The 18,837-nt window shown below is 42.5% G+C and overlaps 1 protein-coding gene across 2 annotated transcripts in view; it reads right to left on the bottom strand.

The window, feature by feature from the left end:
• Positions 1 to 18,837, bottom strand: part of PALB2 (partner and localizer of BRCA2) — a 36,481-nt gene that overhangs the window by 2,719 nt on the left and 14,925 nt on the right. For both annotated transcript variants that reach the window (XM_012464736.2, XM_012464737.3), the window contains exons 8-12: positions 16,735 to 16,820; positions 16,017 to 16,178; positions 14,400 to 14,516; positions 7,261 to 7,348; positions 1,234 to 1,382 (exon numbers count right to left, since the gene is read on the bottom strand). In XM_012464736.2, coding sequence (XP_012320159.2) covers positions 1,234 to 1,382; positions 7,261 to 7,348; positions 14,400 to 14,516; positions 16,017 to 16,178; positions 16,735 to 16,820 — 602 coding nt within the window. The remainder of the gene's footprint in view (positions 1 to 1,233; positions 1,383 to 7,260; positions 7,349 to 14,399; positions 14,517 to 16,016; positions 16,179 to 16,734; positions 16,821 to 18,837) is intronic.

The following is an 18,837-nucleotide window of genomic DNA, read 5'->3' on the forward strand; positions in this document are numbered from 1 at the left end:
AGCCAGACTTTGTTTTCTTGATTTACTGGGTCTGGTTTCAATCCTTGCTGCTAATTTCAAACTTTAATAAAATAAAGGCAGTTTTTAGGAATTATATGTTCAGATGTTGCCTGGTTGACCTAACAATATTAGCACTACTTCAAAGCTCTATACAGCTCAGAAAACTCTTGGGATGCCAATAACTATGTCACTGGCCAGTCAATAGATAGATAATTTTTTTATTTTTGAGATGGAGTCTTGCTCTGTTGCCCAGGCTAGAGTGCTGTGGTGCAATCTCGGCTCACTGCAACCTCTGCCTCCCAGTTCAAGCAAGCCCAGCCTCCAGAGTAGCTGGCATTATAGGTACCTGCCACCGTGCCAGGCTAATTTTTGTATTTTAAGTAGAGACGGGGTTTCACCATCTTGGCCAGGCTGGTCTTGAACTCCTGAGCTTGTGATCCGCCTGCCTCGGCCTCCCAAAGTACTGGGATTACAGGCATGGGCTACCACATCTGGCCAGATAAATATTTATCTATAGATAAATATAACTGCCTGCATGATACAGGCTCAGTCAAATTTCAAAGTAAAAATGTCTTTCTAAAGTACATTTAAAATTTCCTTAATTTAGATTTTAGGGAAAGAACATAAATTATGTTTTTTAATATAGAACACTCATTACTCTTTATATATTTTTTTTTTTTGAGACAGGGTCTTGCTCTGTTGCCAGGCTTGAGTGCAGTGGCTTGATTTTAGCTCACTGCAACTGCTGCTTCCCAGGTTCAAGGCATCCTCCTACCTCAGCCTCCCGAACAGCTGGAACTACGGGTGCATGCCAGCATGTTTGGCTAATTTTTTTTTTTTTTTTAAGTATAGACTGGGTCTTGTTATGTTGTCTGAGTTGGTCTCAAACTCGTGGGCTCAAGTTCTCCTCCCATCTTGACCTCCCAAAGTGCTGGGATTACAGGCATGAGCCACAATGCCCTGCCAAAATAATTTCCTTAGAAGAAAAAATGGGGCTTGAAAAAATACTATTAAAAACCTATCTAACCCCATACTAGTAGAGATCAGGATGCAGAGAATCTGGGGTTTGACTCAAGTCCACTAACCTTCAGCATACTTCTGAACATTCCTATTATGATCTATAGTATTTCATGTTTTCCATCTTTCTAAGTGACATAAAAATACCTAGTATTTGTGTTTGCACAATGACTTTCAGAATGTCCCACCCACTGAGTAGCAGTCATGGACACTTGCCTGCCAGCCTGCCCTTGAGGAAGACAGTACAGCATCACACCCAAACTCAGGGTCGTCTTAGGGTTAATCGCAATCAGTTGAAACACAGGGCTTTCCAACGACTCACTCTCTTTGGTACAAGGATGACTCAGGACAATAAACAGAAGGCCCTAATTCAGGAGAAAAATAAATATATCCAAATAGACTGTCAAGAGTATGTTGGGAAAAAGAAAGATCTGGCAGAGACAAAAACCAAACAATTAAAGCAATGATCAATAGGCTCTAAAGTACCCAGGATCTAACCACTGGCTTCATTTTTTTCCTGACAGCTAGGAACTGTTGAGATTATTACTGGACTGGACTTCTGGATTCTTCTTCAGAGACAGGGCCTTGCTATGTTGCCCAGGCTGTTGTTGAACTCCTGATCTCAAGGTATCCTCCCACCTCAGCCTCCCAAAGTGTTGGGATTACAGAAGTCAGCTACTGGGCTCAGCCAACTTCTAGCTTTAGCTTCTCTTGCCTCAGGTTCCCAGTGTTTGTTTCAGCCAGTCTTGCCGGGCATGAATCTGATTCATCAGTTTCCTTCCCCTTAGATAGTACTACATTTCATGCCATTCATTTGGGGAAATATCGTCAAAGAGAGAAAGAGGACATACATGTGCAGGGAGTGCTCAAATTAGAAATATTCATTTATAAATTGGTTTTTGAAAATTAAGAACATGTTTTCCCATAAAAACAATCTTGTAGGCAGGGCGCAGTGGCTCACGCCTGTAATCTCAGCACTTTGGGAGGCTGAGGTGGACGGACTGCCTGAGCTCAGGAGTTCACGACCAGCTTGGGCAACACATTGAAATCTCATCTCTACTAAAATACAAAAAATTAGCCAGGCATGGCAGCATGCGCCTGTAGTCCCAGCTACTTGGGAGGCTGAGGCAGGAGAATTGCTTGAATCCAGGAGGCGGAGGTTGCAGTGAGCCAAGATTGTGCCATTGCACTCCAGCCTGGGTGATAGAGTGAGACTCCATCTCAAAAAAAAGAAACGAATCTTGTATGTGGTGCCTGGTTTCTTAGACCAGCCCACAATAGCCTATTTAAAACCCTGACACTACTACTCTCTATTAAGGTTAAGGGTGACAAAAAAAAGATACCAGCACCTATGGTTGTTTCTGTGGGAAAATGTGTTAAAGTTCTCTCCTGGCTTTAAAATTACAGGTTCTAATAATAATATTAGTGTGTATACATATATACGGATATATGTTATAGGTGGAAAGTACTTCTCTTTAAATGTAAGATGGGGAAAATTAGCCAGGTGTGGTGGCACATGTCACATGTCTGTAATCCCAGATACCTGGGAGGTTGAGTGGGGAGGATTGAATTGTTTGGGGCCAGGAGTTTGAGACCAGCCTGGGCAACCTAATAAGACCTTGTCTCAAAAAAAAAAAAAAAAAAAAAAAAGGCAGGGGATGAAATTAAACAAGAGGTCCATTTTAGAATTAGAAAGTAGTACTTTCTACTTTATAAATTTCTAGAATGATTCAATTTTTTTTTTTTTTTTTTTTTTTGAGACGGAGTTTCGCTCTTGTTACCCAGGCTGGAGTGCAATGGCGCAATCTCGGCTCACCGCAACCTCCGCCTCCTGGGTTCAGGCAATTCTCCTGCCTCAGCCTCCTGAGTAGCTGGGATTACAGGCACGCGCCACCATGCCCAGCTAATTTTTTTGTATTAGTAGAGACGGGGTTTCACCATGTTGACCAGGATGGTCTCGATCTCTTGACCTCGTGATCCACCCGCCTCGGCCTCCCAAAGTGCTGGGATTACAGGCGTAAGCCACCGCGCCCGGCCTGAATTTTTTTTTTTTGAGACAAAGTCTCGCTCTGTCACCAGGCTAGAGTGCGGTGGCGCAATCTCGGCTCACTGCCGCAGAGAATCACAACCTCCAATTCCCTGGTTCAAGCTATTCTCTTGCCTCAGCCTCCCGAGTAACTGGGATTACAGGCACACACCACCACGCCCAGCTAATTTTTGTATTTTTCTTAGAGATGGGGTTTCACCATGTTGGCCAGGATGGTCTCGATTTCCTGACCTAAGTGATCTGCCCGCCTTGGCCTCCCAAAGTGCTGGGATTACAGGTGTGAGACACTGTGCCTGGCTGAATGATTGTATTAATGAAAATAAAAATTTTTTTTTTTGAGATGAAGTCTCGCTCTGTCGCCCAGGCCGGAGTGCAGTGGCCTGGTCTTGGCTCACTGCAACCTCCACCTCCCAGGTTCAAGCGATTCTCCCGCCTCAGCCTCCTGAGTAGCTGGGATTACAGGTGTATGCCACCACGTCTGGCTAATTTTTGTAGTTTTAGTAGAGATGGAGTTTCACCACGTTGGTCAGGCTGGTCTCGAACTCCTGACCTCGTGATCTGCCCGCTTCGGCCTCCAAAAGTGCTGAGATTACAGGCGTGAGCCACCGTGCCCGGCTGAAAATAAAATATTTTTATATTTAGAAAACAACTGAGATGACTCAGGAGGCTGAGGCAGTTTAGCTTGAGACCAGGAGCTCAAGACCAGCCTAGGCAATACAGTTGAAGACTTCATCCTCTAAGTTAGCTAGGTGCTGTGGCTCATGCTATGTAATCCCATCAACTTGGCAGGCTGAGTGTGGAGTAGTGCTTGAGCCCAGGAACTCAAGGCTATAGTGAGCTATGATTGTACCACTGCACTACAGCCTGAATGACAGAGTGAGACCCTATCTCTAAAAGGGAAAACAACTGAGGATTTTAAAATGTTAAATGCTATACAGTTAAGAAGAGGCTGACAAACTATGGCTGACCGGGTAAATCTAGCCCAACACTTTTTTTTGGGGCAGGGTCTCACTGTCACCTAGGCTGGAGTGCAGTGGCATAATCAGCTCACTGCGGCCTTGAATTCCTAGCCTCAGGCAATCCTCCCTCCTTGGCCTCCCAAAGCACTGGAATTACAGCTGTGAGCCACCATGCCTGGCCCCAATGCTTATTTTTCCATGGCCAATAAGCTAAGAATGTTTTCCAAATTTTGAAATGGCTGAAAAACATCAGAATAACATTTTGTGACATGTGAAAATTAATACATGAACTTCAAGTTTCAGTCTCCATAAAGTTTTATTAGAACATAGCTACATCCATCCATTTATATACTGTCTATGGCTGATTTGGGGCCACAATGGCAGAGCTGGGTATAACAGAGATTGCAAAGCCAGCACAGCTGAAAATATTTGCTATCTGGTCCTATATGGAAAACGTTTGCCAATCCCTGCACTGAACAGTGAAATACATAATAAATTATTTTTGAAGATTGGCTTTATGGGGGACTTTTACTTACTATCTGACGCATGTCTATGTCAAATCTTTTAGTATCAAGTGGTTATTAATGTTGTAATATAAAAGGTATAACATTATTTAAATGCTTAATAAGTAAATACTAGAGATGAATTCAACTGTCGGTCTATCTATCTTTTTTTTTTTTTTTGAGTTTTGCTCTTGTTGCCCAGGCTGGAGTGCAGTAGCGCAATCTTGGCTCAATGCAACCTCTGCCTCCTGGGTTCAAGCAATTCTTCTGCCTTAGCCTCCCTAGTAGCTGGGACTACAGGTGTGCACCACCATACCTGGCTAAAATTTTTGTATTTTTAGTAGAGACAGGGTTTCACCATATTGGCTGGTCTCAAACTCCTGACCTTAGGTGATCTGCCTGCTTTGGCCTCTCAAAGTATTGGGATTACAGGTGGAAGCCACCATGCCTGGCCTATTAGTTATTTTTGAGACAGAGTCTCACTGTAACACCCAGGCTGGAGTACAGTGGTGCCATCATGGCTCACTGCAGCCTCAATCTTCTGGGCGCCAGTGATCCTTTCACTTCAGCTTCCTGAGAAGCTAGTATTACAGGCATGTGCCACACATGGCCACAACTGTCTTAAAGGAAGAGAAAGGTTTGGCTCAAAATTATGTGATGGATTATCTAAGATCACACAACTTTTGGGTTCAATTCCACATATCCTACTAGGCTAGGGAAAGATTCAGTCTTTGTGTTCAAAGTCTCTGGGTGCTGATCCTCTCAGTGCAATCACCAAAACCAGGCAAGTCTCTACACAAATGCTGAGCCTGCTGCTATTATCTCTGCTCACAGCTTCAACAGTAAATACTCAAATAGTTATTCATTACTTCTAGACAACTACTTTTCCACTGTAACTACACTGTTGAGTCAAGGCTTTTTTTTTTCTTTTTTTTTTTTTGAGATAGAGGCTCACTCTTGTTGCCCAGGCTAGAGTGCAGTGGCGCACCCTTGGCTCACTGCAACCTCCACCTCCCAGGTTCAAGTGATTCTCCCTGCCTCAGCCTCCTTTAGTAGCTGGGACTACAGGTGCCCGACACCATGCCCTGTATAATCATCCTTCCTAAGGCTACTCAATAACTTATGGCAATGTGGTTGGGAATCAAGTCTGATAACAGGGATAATAGTTCTCAGTTCAAATCCACAGCTAAAAATAAACATTTGCCCTCAGGTCCTACAGCTAATTTTTGTATTTTTAGTAGAGATAGGTTTTCACCATGTTGGCCAGGCTGGTCTTGAACTCCTGACCTCAGGTGATCCACCCACCTCAGCCTCTCAAAGTGCTGGGATTACAGGTATGAGCCACCGTGCCCAGCCAAGACAGTCTCCCTAGTAGCTGGGACTACAGGTGCATGCCACCATGCCTTGCTAATTTTGTATTTTTTATAGAGATGGGGTTTTGCCATGTCGCCCAGGCTAAGACTTTTTTTTACTGATAGAAAATATTTCATATATCTATGAGGTACATGTATTTGTTACGTGCACAGAGTATCAGAGTATATAATGATCAAGGCAGGGTATTAGGGTATGCATCACCTCAATAGTCTATCATTTCTATGTATTGGGAACATTTCAAATCCTTCCTTCTAGCTACTTTGAAATACATAGTACATTGTTGCTAACTACAGTCATCCTACTCTGTTACTGAATATTAGAGCTTATTTCTTCTTTCTTTTTTTTTTTGAGATGGAGTCTTGCTATGTCACCAGGCTGGAGTGCAGTGGCATGATCTCGGCTCACTGCAACCTCTGCCTCCCAGATTCAAGCGATTCCCCTTCCACAGCCTCCCAAGTAGCTAGGACTATAAGCATGCACCACCATACACAGCTAATTTTTTGTATTTTAGTAGAGATGGGATTTCACCATGTTGGCCAGGATAGTCTCGATCTCCTGACCTTGTGATCTGCCCACTCTGGCCTCCCAAAGTGCTGGGATTATAGGCGTGAGCCACCCTACCCAGTCCATTTCTTCTTTCTAACTGTATGTTTGTACCCACTAGCCAAGACTATTAGCATAATAGCTGAGTAACTGTATTTGTTTTTATATGAGACTAAAGCCTAAGAGTAAAGCATGTTTGCCAGGCACTGTGGCTCACGCCTATAATCCCAGCACTTTGGGAGGCTGAGACAGGCAGATCACCTGAGGTCAGGAGTTCGAGACCAGCCTGGCCAACATGGCAAAACCCTGTCTCTACAAAAAATACAAAAATTAGCTGGGGATGGTGGTGGGTACCTGTAGAATTGATTGAACCTGGGAGGTGGAGGTTACAGTAAGCTGAGATAGTGCCATTGCACTCCAGCCTGGGCAACAAGAGCAAAACTCCATCTCAAAAAAAAAAAAAAGCATTTCTGGGATCATTAAATCATCTTTCCTAAAGCTACTCAATCACTTATGGCAATGTGGTTGGCAGTCAAGTCTGATAACAGGCATAACAGTTCTCAGTTCAAATCCACAGCTAGATATAAATATTTGCCCTCAGGTCCTACAGCCAGAAAATTTACCAACCAATTGCTGTATCAACACTTATTTCATTCATAATTTTCAAGAAAAAACAAACATTGCTGTATAATTTTGAAAAAAATAGGCAACAGGGAAGGTCTGTTCACTACTACTTCTGACTCACCGCTCTCACTTAATGGGACCAACAGTAACACACAAAGTAAACACAAAATGGTCCTAGCCGATCTTTACTTACCGTTTCAGAATAGGCTTTGTGACAGACTGAAGCTTGGTAAGAATCATCAATATGCATCTTTCTCAGGAGTTGACCAGTTTTTAAATTCCTTAGATAACAAAAGCAAATAAGCTGATCACATTCTTCCAACAAACCAGTTTTCAGATAATATTTTCTTATTCATCATAGCATCTTTTAGGTGACCAAGGAAAAAAACTAAGGGTTCCTTAGTTTTCTTTAGTTGTAGATTTAGGTAAAAGGACTGTGGGTTAACTTTGCCAATAGTTTAATTTGATAGGTCAGCCTTATCTACTATGCCCCTAGGGATAAATCTCTCCAAATTCCATGAGAAAAGTTTTCCATTATCTCATTCAACCTGGTATTGAAATCAGTAACATGGTATAGCACTATCGTGATTTTGTGACACTTATTGTTACCTCTAAATTTTCTAAGAACGACAATGGCCAGGGAACCAAATTTGGTAGGGCAAGAGACTACACCTAAAAGAGACTTATAATTATGTCTCTATTACATGTATTTATACTACAGCTAGACCAAAATAACTGATAGAAGGAAGGACTGAGGTGGGGTAGGGAGAGAGGGGTGAATATAAAGAAGAAAAAAAAAGATAACATTTGTTGGAATCACTCCCCAGCTTTTTTTTTTTGAGACAGAGTCTTGCTTTGTCACCCAGGCTGGAGTGCAGTGGCACCATCTTGGCTCACTGCAATCTCTGCCTCCTCAATTCCAGTGATTCTCCCACCTCAGTCTCCTGAGTAGCTGAGATTACAGGCACCCACCAATATGCCTGGCTAATTTCTGTATTTTTAGTACAGGTGGGGTTTCACCAGGTTGGCCAGGCTGGTCTTGAACTCCTGACCACAGGTGATCCTCCTGCCTCAGCCTCCCAAAGTGCTGGGATTACAGGCATGAGGCACTGTGCCCAACCTGCTCTCCAGCTTTACTGAGGATTTGTGACATTGATAACTGCTTTGTTATGATACTCTGTTTTTTGTTTTTGGAGCTAAGGTCTTGCTCCGTTGCCCAGACTGGAGTGCAGTGGCATGATCATGACTCACCATAACCTCAACATCCTGGACTCAAGTGATCCTCCCACCTCACTGCCCCAAGTAGTTGGGACTACAGGTGTGTGCCACCTTGCCTGAATAATTTTTTAATTTTTTGTAGAGACAGGGTTTCACTATGTTGCCCGGGCTGGTCTCGAACTCCTGGGTTCAAGCAATCCACCTCAAGCCTCCCAAAGTGCTGGGATTACAGATGTGAGGCACTGCACCTGGTTCATGTTACACTTTGTTGATGAAAACCTTTCAGTTGGCTCCCATTAGCCACAATATAAAGTCCAAGTTCTTTTTTTTTATTTTTTGAGACGGAGTTTTGCCCAGGCTGGAGTGCAATGGCACGATCTCGGCCTCCTGGGTTCAAGCAATTCTCCTGCCTCAGCCTCCGGAATAGTTGGGATTACAGGTGCATGCCACCACACCCAGCTAATTTTTGTATTTTTAGTAGAGAGATAGCATTTCATCATGTCAGCCAAGCTGGTCTCAAACTCCTGACCTCAGGTGATCCACCCACCTTGGCCTCCCAAAGTGTTGGGATTACAGGTGTGAGCCACTACACCTGGCCCCCAGGTTCATTTTAGTGGTGTTTATAACTCTCATAAATCCAGTAGTGCAATATTACATTACTCATTGCTTCATTTCCTAAAATCTTTCGGCCTGAAGAACAAATTATGCATTTCCTTGACTATAGACTGTGTTCAAGCTATGCCTTCCAATGCCCCCTGCTTCCCCAACTCCCTGCTGCCCATTACAGAACAGTTCCCATCCCTGTTACTGACCAATTCCCATCAATTTCTTATGGCCTAGTTATATACTACCCCTCTAAGCTGCATGAACTCACTTTAGACTATAGCAGTCCAGTCATCTCTTCCTTTAATTCTGTCCATAGACCTCATTTGGCATTTAATATATTACTGGCAATAGTGTATCATGTATTCATTCAACAAATACAGAATTCTACGAGCCAGGTACTGTGTATAAAAAACCGAAGAAGGAAAATTAAATTTCCATGTGTACATGCAAGGTTTTCCTCTTATCAGGACACCAGATGGTATCCTACAGAGTTTCATACATGCTCTGTATTTAGTAATTATTGTTTCCTCAAATCCCTAATCACTTTGTTCAAATCTCTATCACCCTTGTGTGAATAGTGACCTTGTGTGAATCGTAATTGTATTGAAATTGTAGGCTTTGATTTTAAAGGCATCTTATTTACCTACTAGATTATAGGGGCCCTGGGACCAGGTTTCATATCCGATTCATCTCTGCATCTCTCACAGAGAATGGGACATAAGTAGAGACCCAGATATCTACTGAATGTTTGAAAGATATTGAATGCAATGTCTCAGTGAATATGGACAGCAAGACTTCCTTACACATTGGCCCCTCAGTGTTTGAGAATGTTTTAACATGTTTCTTTGATATGACTTCATTATAAACATTAAGCTTAACCAAGATGAAATATTTAGACCTTCAGCAGTTTCCAACAACAACAAAAAAGCCACTTAAAAGCTTGAGTATAACATGAATCACTTTAGACATCTAACAAATAAGGAGTTAAATTGGAACATATACTACATGTAAGTATAAAATTATACAGAGCCCACAAGGTAAGTAATAGCTTTTGATAGACAATATAATTAATACATCAATGAGTAACTACCCAAAACCTGGAGCTAAGGCAGGCACCAAGAATAGATATGAGACATGGTACCTATCTTCAAAAACCAGAGAGGATAAACAACACAAAGCAGCAAATATGAAGATAAAAATCAAGGCAGGCCAGGTGTGGCAGCTTATGCCTATAATCCCAGCACTTTGGGAGGCCAAGGCGGGAGAATCACTTGCATTGAGGAGTTGGAGACCAGCCTAGGCAACATGGGAAAGCCCTGTCTCTACAAAAAAATTTTTTTTAAAGTTTTTTGTTTTTAATTAGCCAGGCATGGTGGCACATGTCTGTAGTCCTGTTACTCAGGAGGCTGAGGTGGGAGGATTGCTTGAGCCCGAGATGTTGAGACTTCAGCGAGCCATAATCATGCCACTGTACTCCAGCCTGGGCAACAGACTGAGACCCTGTCTCAAAAAAACAAAAACAAACAAACAAAAGAAACAAGCAAGGCAATACGAATTCAGAGAAGGAAACATCAGTGAAGGCTGTGATGGTACAACAGAACTCAAGGTAATTGAAGGGCTGAAAATATTCGCTAAGGGGAACTTAGAAGCTAAGTATAGAAATGCTCCCCAACCTCCCAGCACTTTAGGATGCTGAGGTGGGAGGGTTGCTTAAGTCCAAAAGTCAAGACCAGCCTGGGAAAAATAGCAAGACCCTGTCTTTACAAAGAAAAAGAAAAAGAAAAATTAGCCAGGCATGGTGGTGTACACCTGTAGTCTCAGCACTTTGGGAAGCTGAAGTGGGAGGAGAGGATTGCTTGAGCCCAGGAGTTCAAGATCAGCCTGAGTAACATACCAAGGTCTCATCTGTACAAAAAATTTAAAAATTAACAGGGCATGGTAGTGTGTGTCTGTAGTCCTAGCTACTCAGGAGGCTGAGGTGGGAGGATTCCTTAAGCCCAGGAGTTTGAGGTTACAGTTGGCTATGGTCATGCCTATGCACTCCAGCCTGGGTACTGAGTGAGACTCTATCTCAGAAAGAAATCCCTCCCCAACCTCAAATTCTTTTGTGACCTCTTATATACGAAATGCCAAAGGACTATTAGAAAAAGGGTGGAACTGAGGGATGGGAAGAAAAAAGGGAACAAAGGAGGATGGCATAGCTGGAGAGGACATTTTTGTACTAGAGCACTGGGGAAATAAAAGCTGAAGAAAAGCAAACATGGGTCCCTATAAAGATTTTCTTTTGAGGGGTGAGGGAAGGGTTGGGAGGAAGAGTATTTACCAAGCAATCAAATATAAAATGACCTGTGCTTGAGCCCAGGCATTCAAGGTTGCAGAGAGCTATGGTCATGCCACTGCACTCAAGTTTGGGTGACAGAGTAATACATAGTCTCTAAAAAGATTAAAAATATATAGAGAGAGGTTGAATATTGATTAATGGCAAAGAGACAAACTACTAGATTATTTTAACAGTTCAGGAGACAAATAATGAAAGTATGGATGAAAAGAGCAGAAAGAATAGAAAACACAACTTCTGGAAGAACACTGTCCTCAAATAACACCTCTGGGCAGAAACCCTAGTGAAAGTGCTCCAAGCGGCCAAGTGCTGCCCTAGACATCAGGACATCTGAAAACAGGGTCTTCTAGCAGATCAGAACAGTCAAATTTCAGAGGCTTTCTGGTGGGAAAGGCAAAATGTTTATTTCAGGAGCCATGCTTTTCTAGTTTATTCCTAAAAGGTTAGGGCTGTACATCACCATAGTGTTTAAAAAAGAAAAATAAAAGGTTAGAGTTGGATGGTGCAGAAGAGCTAGGGTAGTGGTGACACTAATTTCATAACTTCCTCTTACCAAGACCCATTGTGGCCCCAAGGAAACAGTTAATAGACAAGGCTTTGGAGAAAAGAAAAGAAAAGAATTCAGCAGAGTTTTAAACTGAATCAGAAAAAAAAAAGGGAAAAGAAAAGAAAAAAAATCAATCTATTCTCCTAACACAAATTAAACTTGCAAGTGCCTGTGGCTGGGTATGGTTCTCCCTGTAGTCAGAAAAGAGATGGCTGGGAACTCCTGTGATGGTTTCCCTATCACAAATGTGTTAGTTTGGTTCCAGTGATCATACTTTTTTTTTCTTTTTTTGAGACAGAGTCTTACTCTGTCACTCAGGCTGGAGTATGGTGGCATGATCTTGGCTCACTACAACCTCTGCCTCCTGGGTTCGAGCAATTCTCCTGCCTCAGCCTTGCGCCACTATGCCTGGCTAATTTCTGTTATCTTTAGTAGATACACTACACTTTTTTCTGGTATACTGGGTAACTTTGGACGGTATCCTAGCTACAGTGATATTAATATCTTGCAAAAACTCTAGATTCTGTTAGGTTCCTCTGAAAAACACTTTTTTCTTAAAAAAAAAAAAAAAAAAATATATATATATATATTGAGATGGAGTCTCGCTCTGTCGCTGGGTTGGAGTGCAGTGGCGTGATCTCAGCTCACTGTAACCTCTGCCTCCCGGGTTCAAGCGATTCTCCTGCCTCAGCCTCTCCGAGTAGCTGGGACTACAGGCCCGAGCCACCACGCCCAGCTAATTTTTGTATTTTTAGCAGAGACGGGTTTTACCATGTTGGCCAGGACAGTCTCGATCTCTTGACCTTGTGATCCACCCACCTCAGCCTCCCAAAGTGCTGGGATTACAGGTAAGAGCCACCGTACTCGGCCAAAAATATTTTTTAAAAAGGAATTTTAACATTTACTGAATACATTCTCTGTGCCAGACAAATGTAGTAAGTACTTTTAAAATACAATCCTACTGACTTTTATTATTTTTGAGACAGAATCTTGCTCCGTCACCCAGGCTGGAGTGCAGTGGCACAATCTTGACTCACTGCAACCTCCGACTCCTGGGTTCAAGCGATTCTCATGCCTCAGCCTCCTGAGTAGCTGGAATTACAGGCATGTTCCACCATGCCTGGCTAATTTTTGTATTTCTAGTAGAGATAAGGTTTGGCCATGTTGGCCAGGCTGCTCTCGAACTCCTGGCCTCAGGTGATCTACCTGCCTCTGCCTCCCATAGGATTACAGGTGTGAGCCACTGCACCTGGCCTTGATTTTTGTTATTGTTGTTTTGTTGTTATCTGTCCTAGTAAACAATTAACTTGGCTGAACTCGAACTCCAAATGCTGAAATCGAAGTTCAGTTCTTTCAGTCTTACCTCAGCTGCCTGGAGTCTGACCTAAGCGCATGCAGTTTAAAGGGTCAACCAGATATTTAGGCAAACATTATAGCCAGAATTTGGGGTTCTTTTGTTTTGCTCTCCCCTTTTTGGGACTTTTCTCCCTCCCTTTCTAGCAGCTGTGATCACCCTGAAATCTGTCCTTTGGTTCTCTAAGCCAGTGGGACAGAAGATCTTCTGTTAGGCTTTCTGTCACCCAGTGGGCAGAGTGGTTCTTGGCCTCTAACTTAAAGCCATAATAGGAACGCTGCCTAGTGGCATTCCCTTCACCTAAAGGGAGAAACCCCTCCAGTATGTTTCTTCTTTTTCTTGCTCACTGGTTCCTTTAGAAAGTTGTTTGTTGTTATATGAGAACAGGCTGAGGCTTCAGACCCTTGCCACAGCACTTGCGGGGTTTCCCCACTATAGGATGGATAAATAAATATAAGAAAAAAAAAAAGAAGGAAAGTTGCTTTTTGTATTTTGTTCAGAGTATATAAGTTATTCGAAGGTAGAAAGCTGGTCTGACAAGCTACTCAACCACTAACCAAAAGCAGAAAGAAGTGTCTATCTTTGAAAGTAGAATTCCATTTAAATAGTCTACTCAGACTGATCTTTTTTGGTATGTTTCAATTAATATGATGTTGTTGGTAAGACAAGTATACAGTATCTGACAGTTAAAGCACAATCGGACTGGGCACAGTGCCTCACGCCTGTAATCCTAGCAATTTGGGAAGCCAAGGTGGGCAGTTCACTTGAGGCCAGGAGTTTGAGACCCACCTAGCCAATATGGCGAAACCCCATTTCTACTAAAAAATACAAAACTTAGCCGGGCATGGTGGCCCTCTCTTGTAATCCCAGCATTTTGGGAGAATGAGGTGGGTGGATTGCTTGAGGCCAGGAGTTCAAGACCAACATGACCAACATGGTGAAACCCTATCTCTACTAAAAAATACAAAAATTAGCTGGGTATGGTAGCATACGCCTGTAGTCCCAGCTACTAGGTAGGCTGAGGCAGGAGAATCACTTGAACCCAGGAGGCAGGGGTTGTGATGAGCTGAGATCATGCCCTGTACTTCCTGCCTGGGTGATAGGAGGAGACTCTGCCTCAAAAAAACAACAAAGACAACAATAGCAACAAAAAACCACTATCATGTTTATACAGACTCTCTTATTTAATCTTCACAACACTCATGTAAAATTAGAGGTATATCCTCATACTATAGATAAGGAAACTGAAGACTTAGAGGGAAAGCTTACCAAATAACAATGTTGTTCATAATAGTAGTACCAAGCAGAGCTTCTTGCATCCCTTGGACCTCAGCAAAAGTTAGAATAGTCTCCTCAGGGGGCATCAAAAATTGGTTTTCTTTGCTTCTGCAATTAAAACAGTATTAAAAGTCAGTACTTTGCACTAAAGCAGTTTCTACATAGCCCTTCTCCACATTTTTGAACTATGCATAATATAAATTAACCTGGTATCAGGAAAAAGAAATCAAACCCAGAAAACGTGTATACTAAACTTTCCACAATGAACATATATTACTTTTATATTATCTACTTAGATATCCTGCTAGCACCTCAAATTCTTTATATTCAAAATTAAACTTGTCAACTTTCTCTTTAAACCTTTTGTTTCTTTCTGCATTCCTATCTCAATGGAACTGCACCACCATCTAATGTCCAGGTTTCAGGGTTGGCCACCACTCAAGTGACCACCTAGATTGGCAGTAAGGAGACAAGGATAATGTCCACGTTTCGGACTTGGTCACCACTCAGGTGACCAACCCTATCTACCACCTTGATATTCTCTCCTTCCCTCAATCTAGTCAATTACCAAGTCCCAGTAACTTTATCATCTCATCTCTCAGAAATCTGTCTGCTTCTTCTCATCTCCACTAACATACTCCTAATTTAAGCAAACAATTATCATCTCTTGCCTAGATTACTGCCACAAATCATAAATATATAAGTCAAAGTTACCTGCCTTCCATTTTAGAAAACACAGATGAATAGTAACAATGAAGTGTAATTGAAAAATAAAAATAAAAAAAACGAAGTGTAATGAGTATATGATAGAGAAGATGCTGTAAGTTCAATTTGCAACATTTTGAATTTGAGGTGTTCCCAATATGTCTAATAAATAGGCCTGTAGGTCTAGAGCTCAAGAAAGAGCTCAGAGGTAAAAATGTATGTTTGCAAGTAGTCAGCACCAAGATGGTCAATAAGGCAACGGACACCAAGTGTGTGGAACGAGGAAAGGGTCTAGGACCTTAAGGTATTTCTATATTTTAAAAAGTGTGTGTGTGTGTGTGTGTGTGTGTGTGTGTGTGTGTGTGTGTAAGATTAGGTCTACCTCTGCTGCCCAAGGTAGATCACAGCTCATTGCACCCTTGAACTCCTGAGCTCAAGTGATCCTCCCACCTCAGACTCCCTAGTAGCTGGGACCACAGGCGTGCTCTACCACACCCAGCTAATTGTTAAATTTTTTGTAAAGATGGGCTCCGCTATGTGGCCCCAACTGGTCTTGAAGTCCTGGGCTCAAACTTCTGCCTTGGCCTCCCAAAGGACTGGGATTATGGGCATGAGCCACTGTGCCCAGCAGAGGTATTTCTAAGGGACACAAAGAGATTTCAAAGAAGACTGAGAAGCAAACTACATTTGCCAAGCCTCTCCCCTTCTTTGACTTCATCCTTGTCATGTCTGGTTTCCCCCTCACTAACCTGCTTCTATGTCATAACCTAGTGTTGATGCCATACATGCTATATTACACCTACAGGACAGAAAAACAAGATCCTAGTTACCCAACTTTCTCTGAAACCTGTGATAAAATCATCCTTCATCTAATCGTTAAAAATCAACCAATGCTTTTCTTACCCTCCATCTTCTGCAAACGTCATGACTTCTACTTGCTGATCAGAAAGGGTCCCACTGCTACTAACTAGCCTCCTCTTTGTCAGGCCAAGCACAGCTTTTATATTTCCAGACTTCAGTAGTACTTGCTTTTCACTTTCATCATCAGAGGAACAAAGCAATGCCCTAAACCAAACATAAGGAAAAATGGGGTGATATCAGGAGTAAGCTTTTAATATTAAAGGACTAGATTCACATTCTTTTTTTTTTTTTTTTTTTGAGATGAAGTCTTACTCTGCATCCAGGCAGAGTGTAGTGGCACGATCTTGGCTCACTGCAACCTCTGTTTCCTGGGTTCAAGCAATTCTCCTACCTCAGCCTCCTGAGTAGCTGGGATTACAGGCACCTGCCACCACACCCAGCTAATATTTGTATTGTTAATAGAGACAGTTTCACAGTGTTGGCCAGGTTTGTCTCAAACTCCTGACCTCAGGTGATCCACATGCCTCAGCCTCCCAAAGTGCTGGGATTACAGGCGTGAGCCACTGTACCTGGCCTATATTCACATTTTAAATAGAAACTTCAGTCAGGGATGTCATTTTATTGTTTTTTTTTTTTTCTTTCAAAAAGCTCTCTTTAAATCTTTCAGATTCTCTCAAGATTCAAGCCTAGGTTATTACCTGAACTCAAAACCAGAGACAAAGATGAAGGAAAAACAAATCACCCCTTGAGAATTACATACCTGATCTCTCTGATTTCCAAACTTCCCAAAGCTACACATACCAGATTATAAACATCAGGCACTGGAACTATCTGTAATACTGGAACCTAAATAAAACAAAGCAGCCAAAAATTATACTTGGTTGTTCATTTTTGTTTAATCCAGATTTTCTAAAATTTATCAAACTCTTTTGTATTCTCACTGTACCAGGATAATTTTCAACATGTGAAGGCTCAGAAAACATTCTTATTATTAGCTGTAAATCCAAATAAACTATATGCATAATAGTGCTTACTAAGCATTTACCTAATGCCATGTGCTATTCTAACAATAGGGGAATAATTAAGTATATTCTGGCATGTGAATGAAAAGAACATTTATGCAGCCATTTAAAAGTATATGTATGTTCAAAGCACAGTGTTAGATGTGGTATATATTTGGAGAGCAAGAATGAGGTATACACAAGTATGAAGACTTAACAGAAACAAGGAAAAAAAAATTTTTTTTTTAAGACGGAATTTCACTTGTTGCCCAGTCTGGAGTGCAGTGGCGCAATCTCAGCTCACTACAACCTCCACCTCCTGGGTACAAGCAATTCTCCTGCCTCAGCCTCCCATGTAGCTGGGACTACAGGCATGAGCCACCACACCTGGCTAATTTTTGTATTTTTTGTAGAGACAAGGTTTAACCCTGTTGGTCAGGCTGGTCACTAACTTTTGACCTCAGGTGATCCACCTGCCTCAGTTTCCCAAAGTGCTAGATTATAGGCATGAGCCACTGTGCCTGGCTGGAAAAGTGTTTATATGGTGAGAAAAGACAGATCTAAAAATTTTAAGCACACTAAGACTGTACGCATGTAAGATGTATATGATGGATACACATGTAGTAAAGAAGCAAAATAATGCCTTGGGGAAAGGCAAGGAGTATAGATATCAGCAAGTAACGAAGTCAGAATAGAAATAAAATTCTAAGCTTGGCCGGGCAGGGTGGCTCATGCCCATAATCCTCAGCACTTTGGGAGGCTGAGGCAGGCGGCTCACATGAGGTCGGGAGTTTGACACCAGCCTGACCAACATGGAGAAACCCTGTCTCCACTACAAGTACAAAATTAGACGAGTGTGGTGATGCATGTTTGTAATTCCACCTACTCAGGAGGCTGAGGCAGGAGAATCACTTGAACCCAGAAGGCGGAGGTTGTGGTGAGCCAAGATCATACCACTGCACTCCAGCCTGGGTAACAAGAGCGAAACTCTGTCTTAAAAAAAAAAAAATTCTAAGCTCCTTCAACAGGTCTAGTGTAAAAACCCATCTCTAGGCTGGGTTCAGTGGCTCATGCCTATAATCCCAGCACTTTGGGAAGCCGAGGCGGGCAGATCACTTGTGGTCAGGAGTTCGAGACCAGCCTGGCCAACAAAGTAAAACCCTGTCTCTACTAAAAATACAAAAATTAGCTGGGTGTGGTGGTGAGTGCCAATAGTCCTAGCTACTCGGGAGGCTGAGGCAGGATGCAGTGAGCCAAGATGGCACCACTGCACTTCAGCCTGGGAGACAGTATGATCTGTCTCCAAAAAAAAACCAAAACCAAACAAAAAAAAAACCATCTCTAGATAACGCTGTGATTGGCTGGGTATGGTGGTTCACATCTGTAATCCCCAGCACTCTGGGAGGCTGAGGTAGGAGGACTGCTTAAGCCCAGGAGTTCAAGACCAGCCTGGGCAACATGGCAAAATCCCATCTCTATAAAAAATACAGGCCAGGCGCGGTGCTCATGCCTGTAATCCCAGCACTTCGGGAGGCTGAGGTGGGCAAACTGCCTGAGGTCAGAAGTTTGAGAACAGCCTGGCCAACACAGCAAAATCCCATCTCTACTAAAAATACAAAAAAATTAGCCAGGCATGGTGGCAGGCACCTATAATCCCAGCTACTCACGAGGCTGAGGCACAAGAATCCCTTGAACCCGGGTGGCAGAGGTTGGCAGTGGGCTGAGATCGTGCCACTGCACTCCAGCCTATGTGACAGAGAGAGATTCCATCTCAATAAAAAGAAAAAAAAAAACAATAAAAAATTAGCCAGACATGGTAGTGTATGCCTATGGTCCCAGCTACTTGGGAGGCTGAGGTGAGA

This window comes from Aotus nancymaae, unplaced genomic scaffold, assembly GCF_030222135.1.
Source record: "Aotus nancymaae isolate 86718 unplaced genomic scaffold, 86718_ANA_hifiasm-v0.15.2.pri h1tg000049l, whole genome shotgun sequence".
In the NCBI taxonomy this organism is placed as follows: Eukaryota; Metazoa; Chordata; class Mammalia; order Primates; family Aotidae; genus Aotus; species Aotus nancymaae.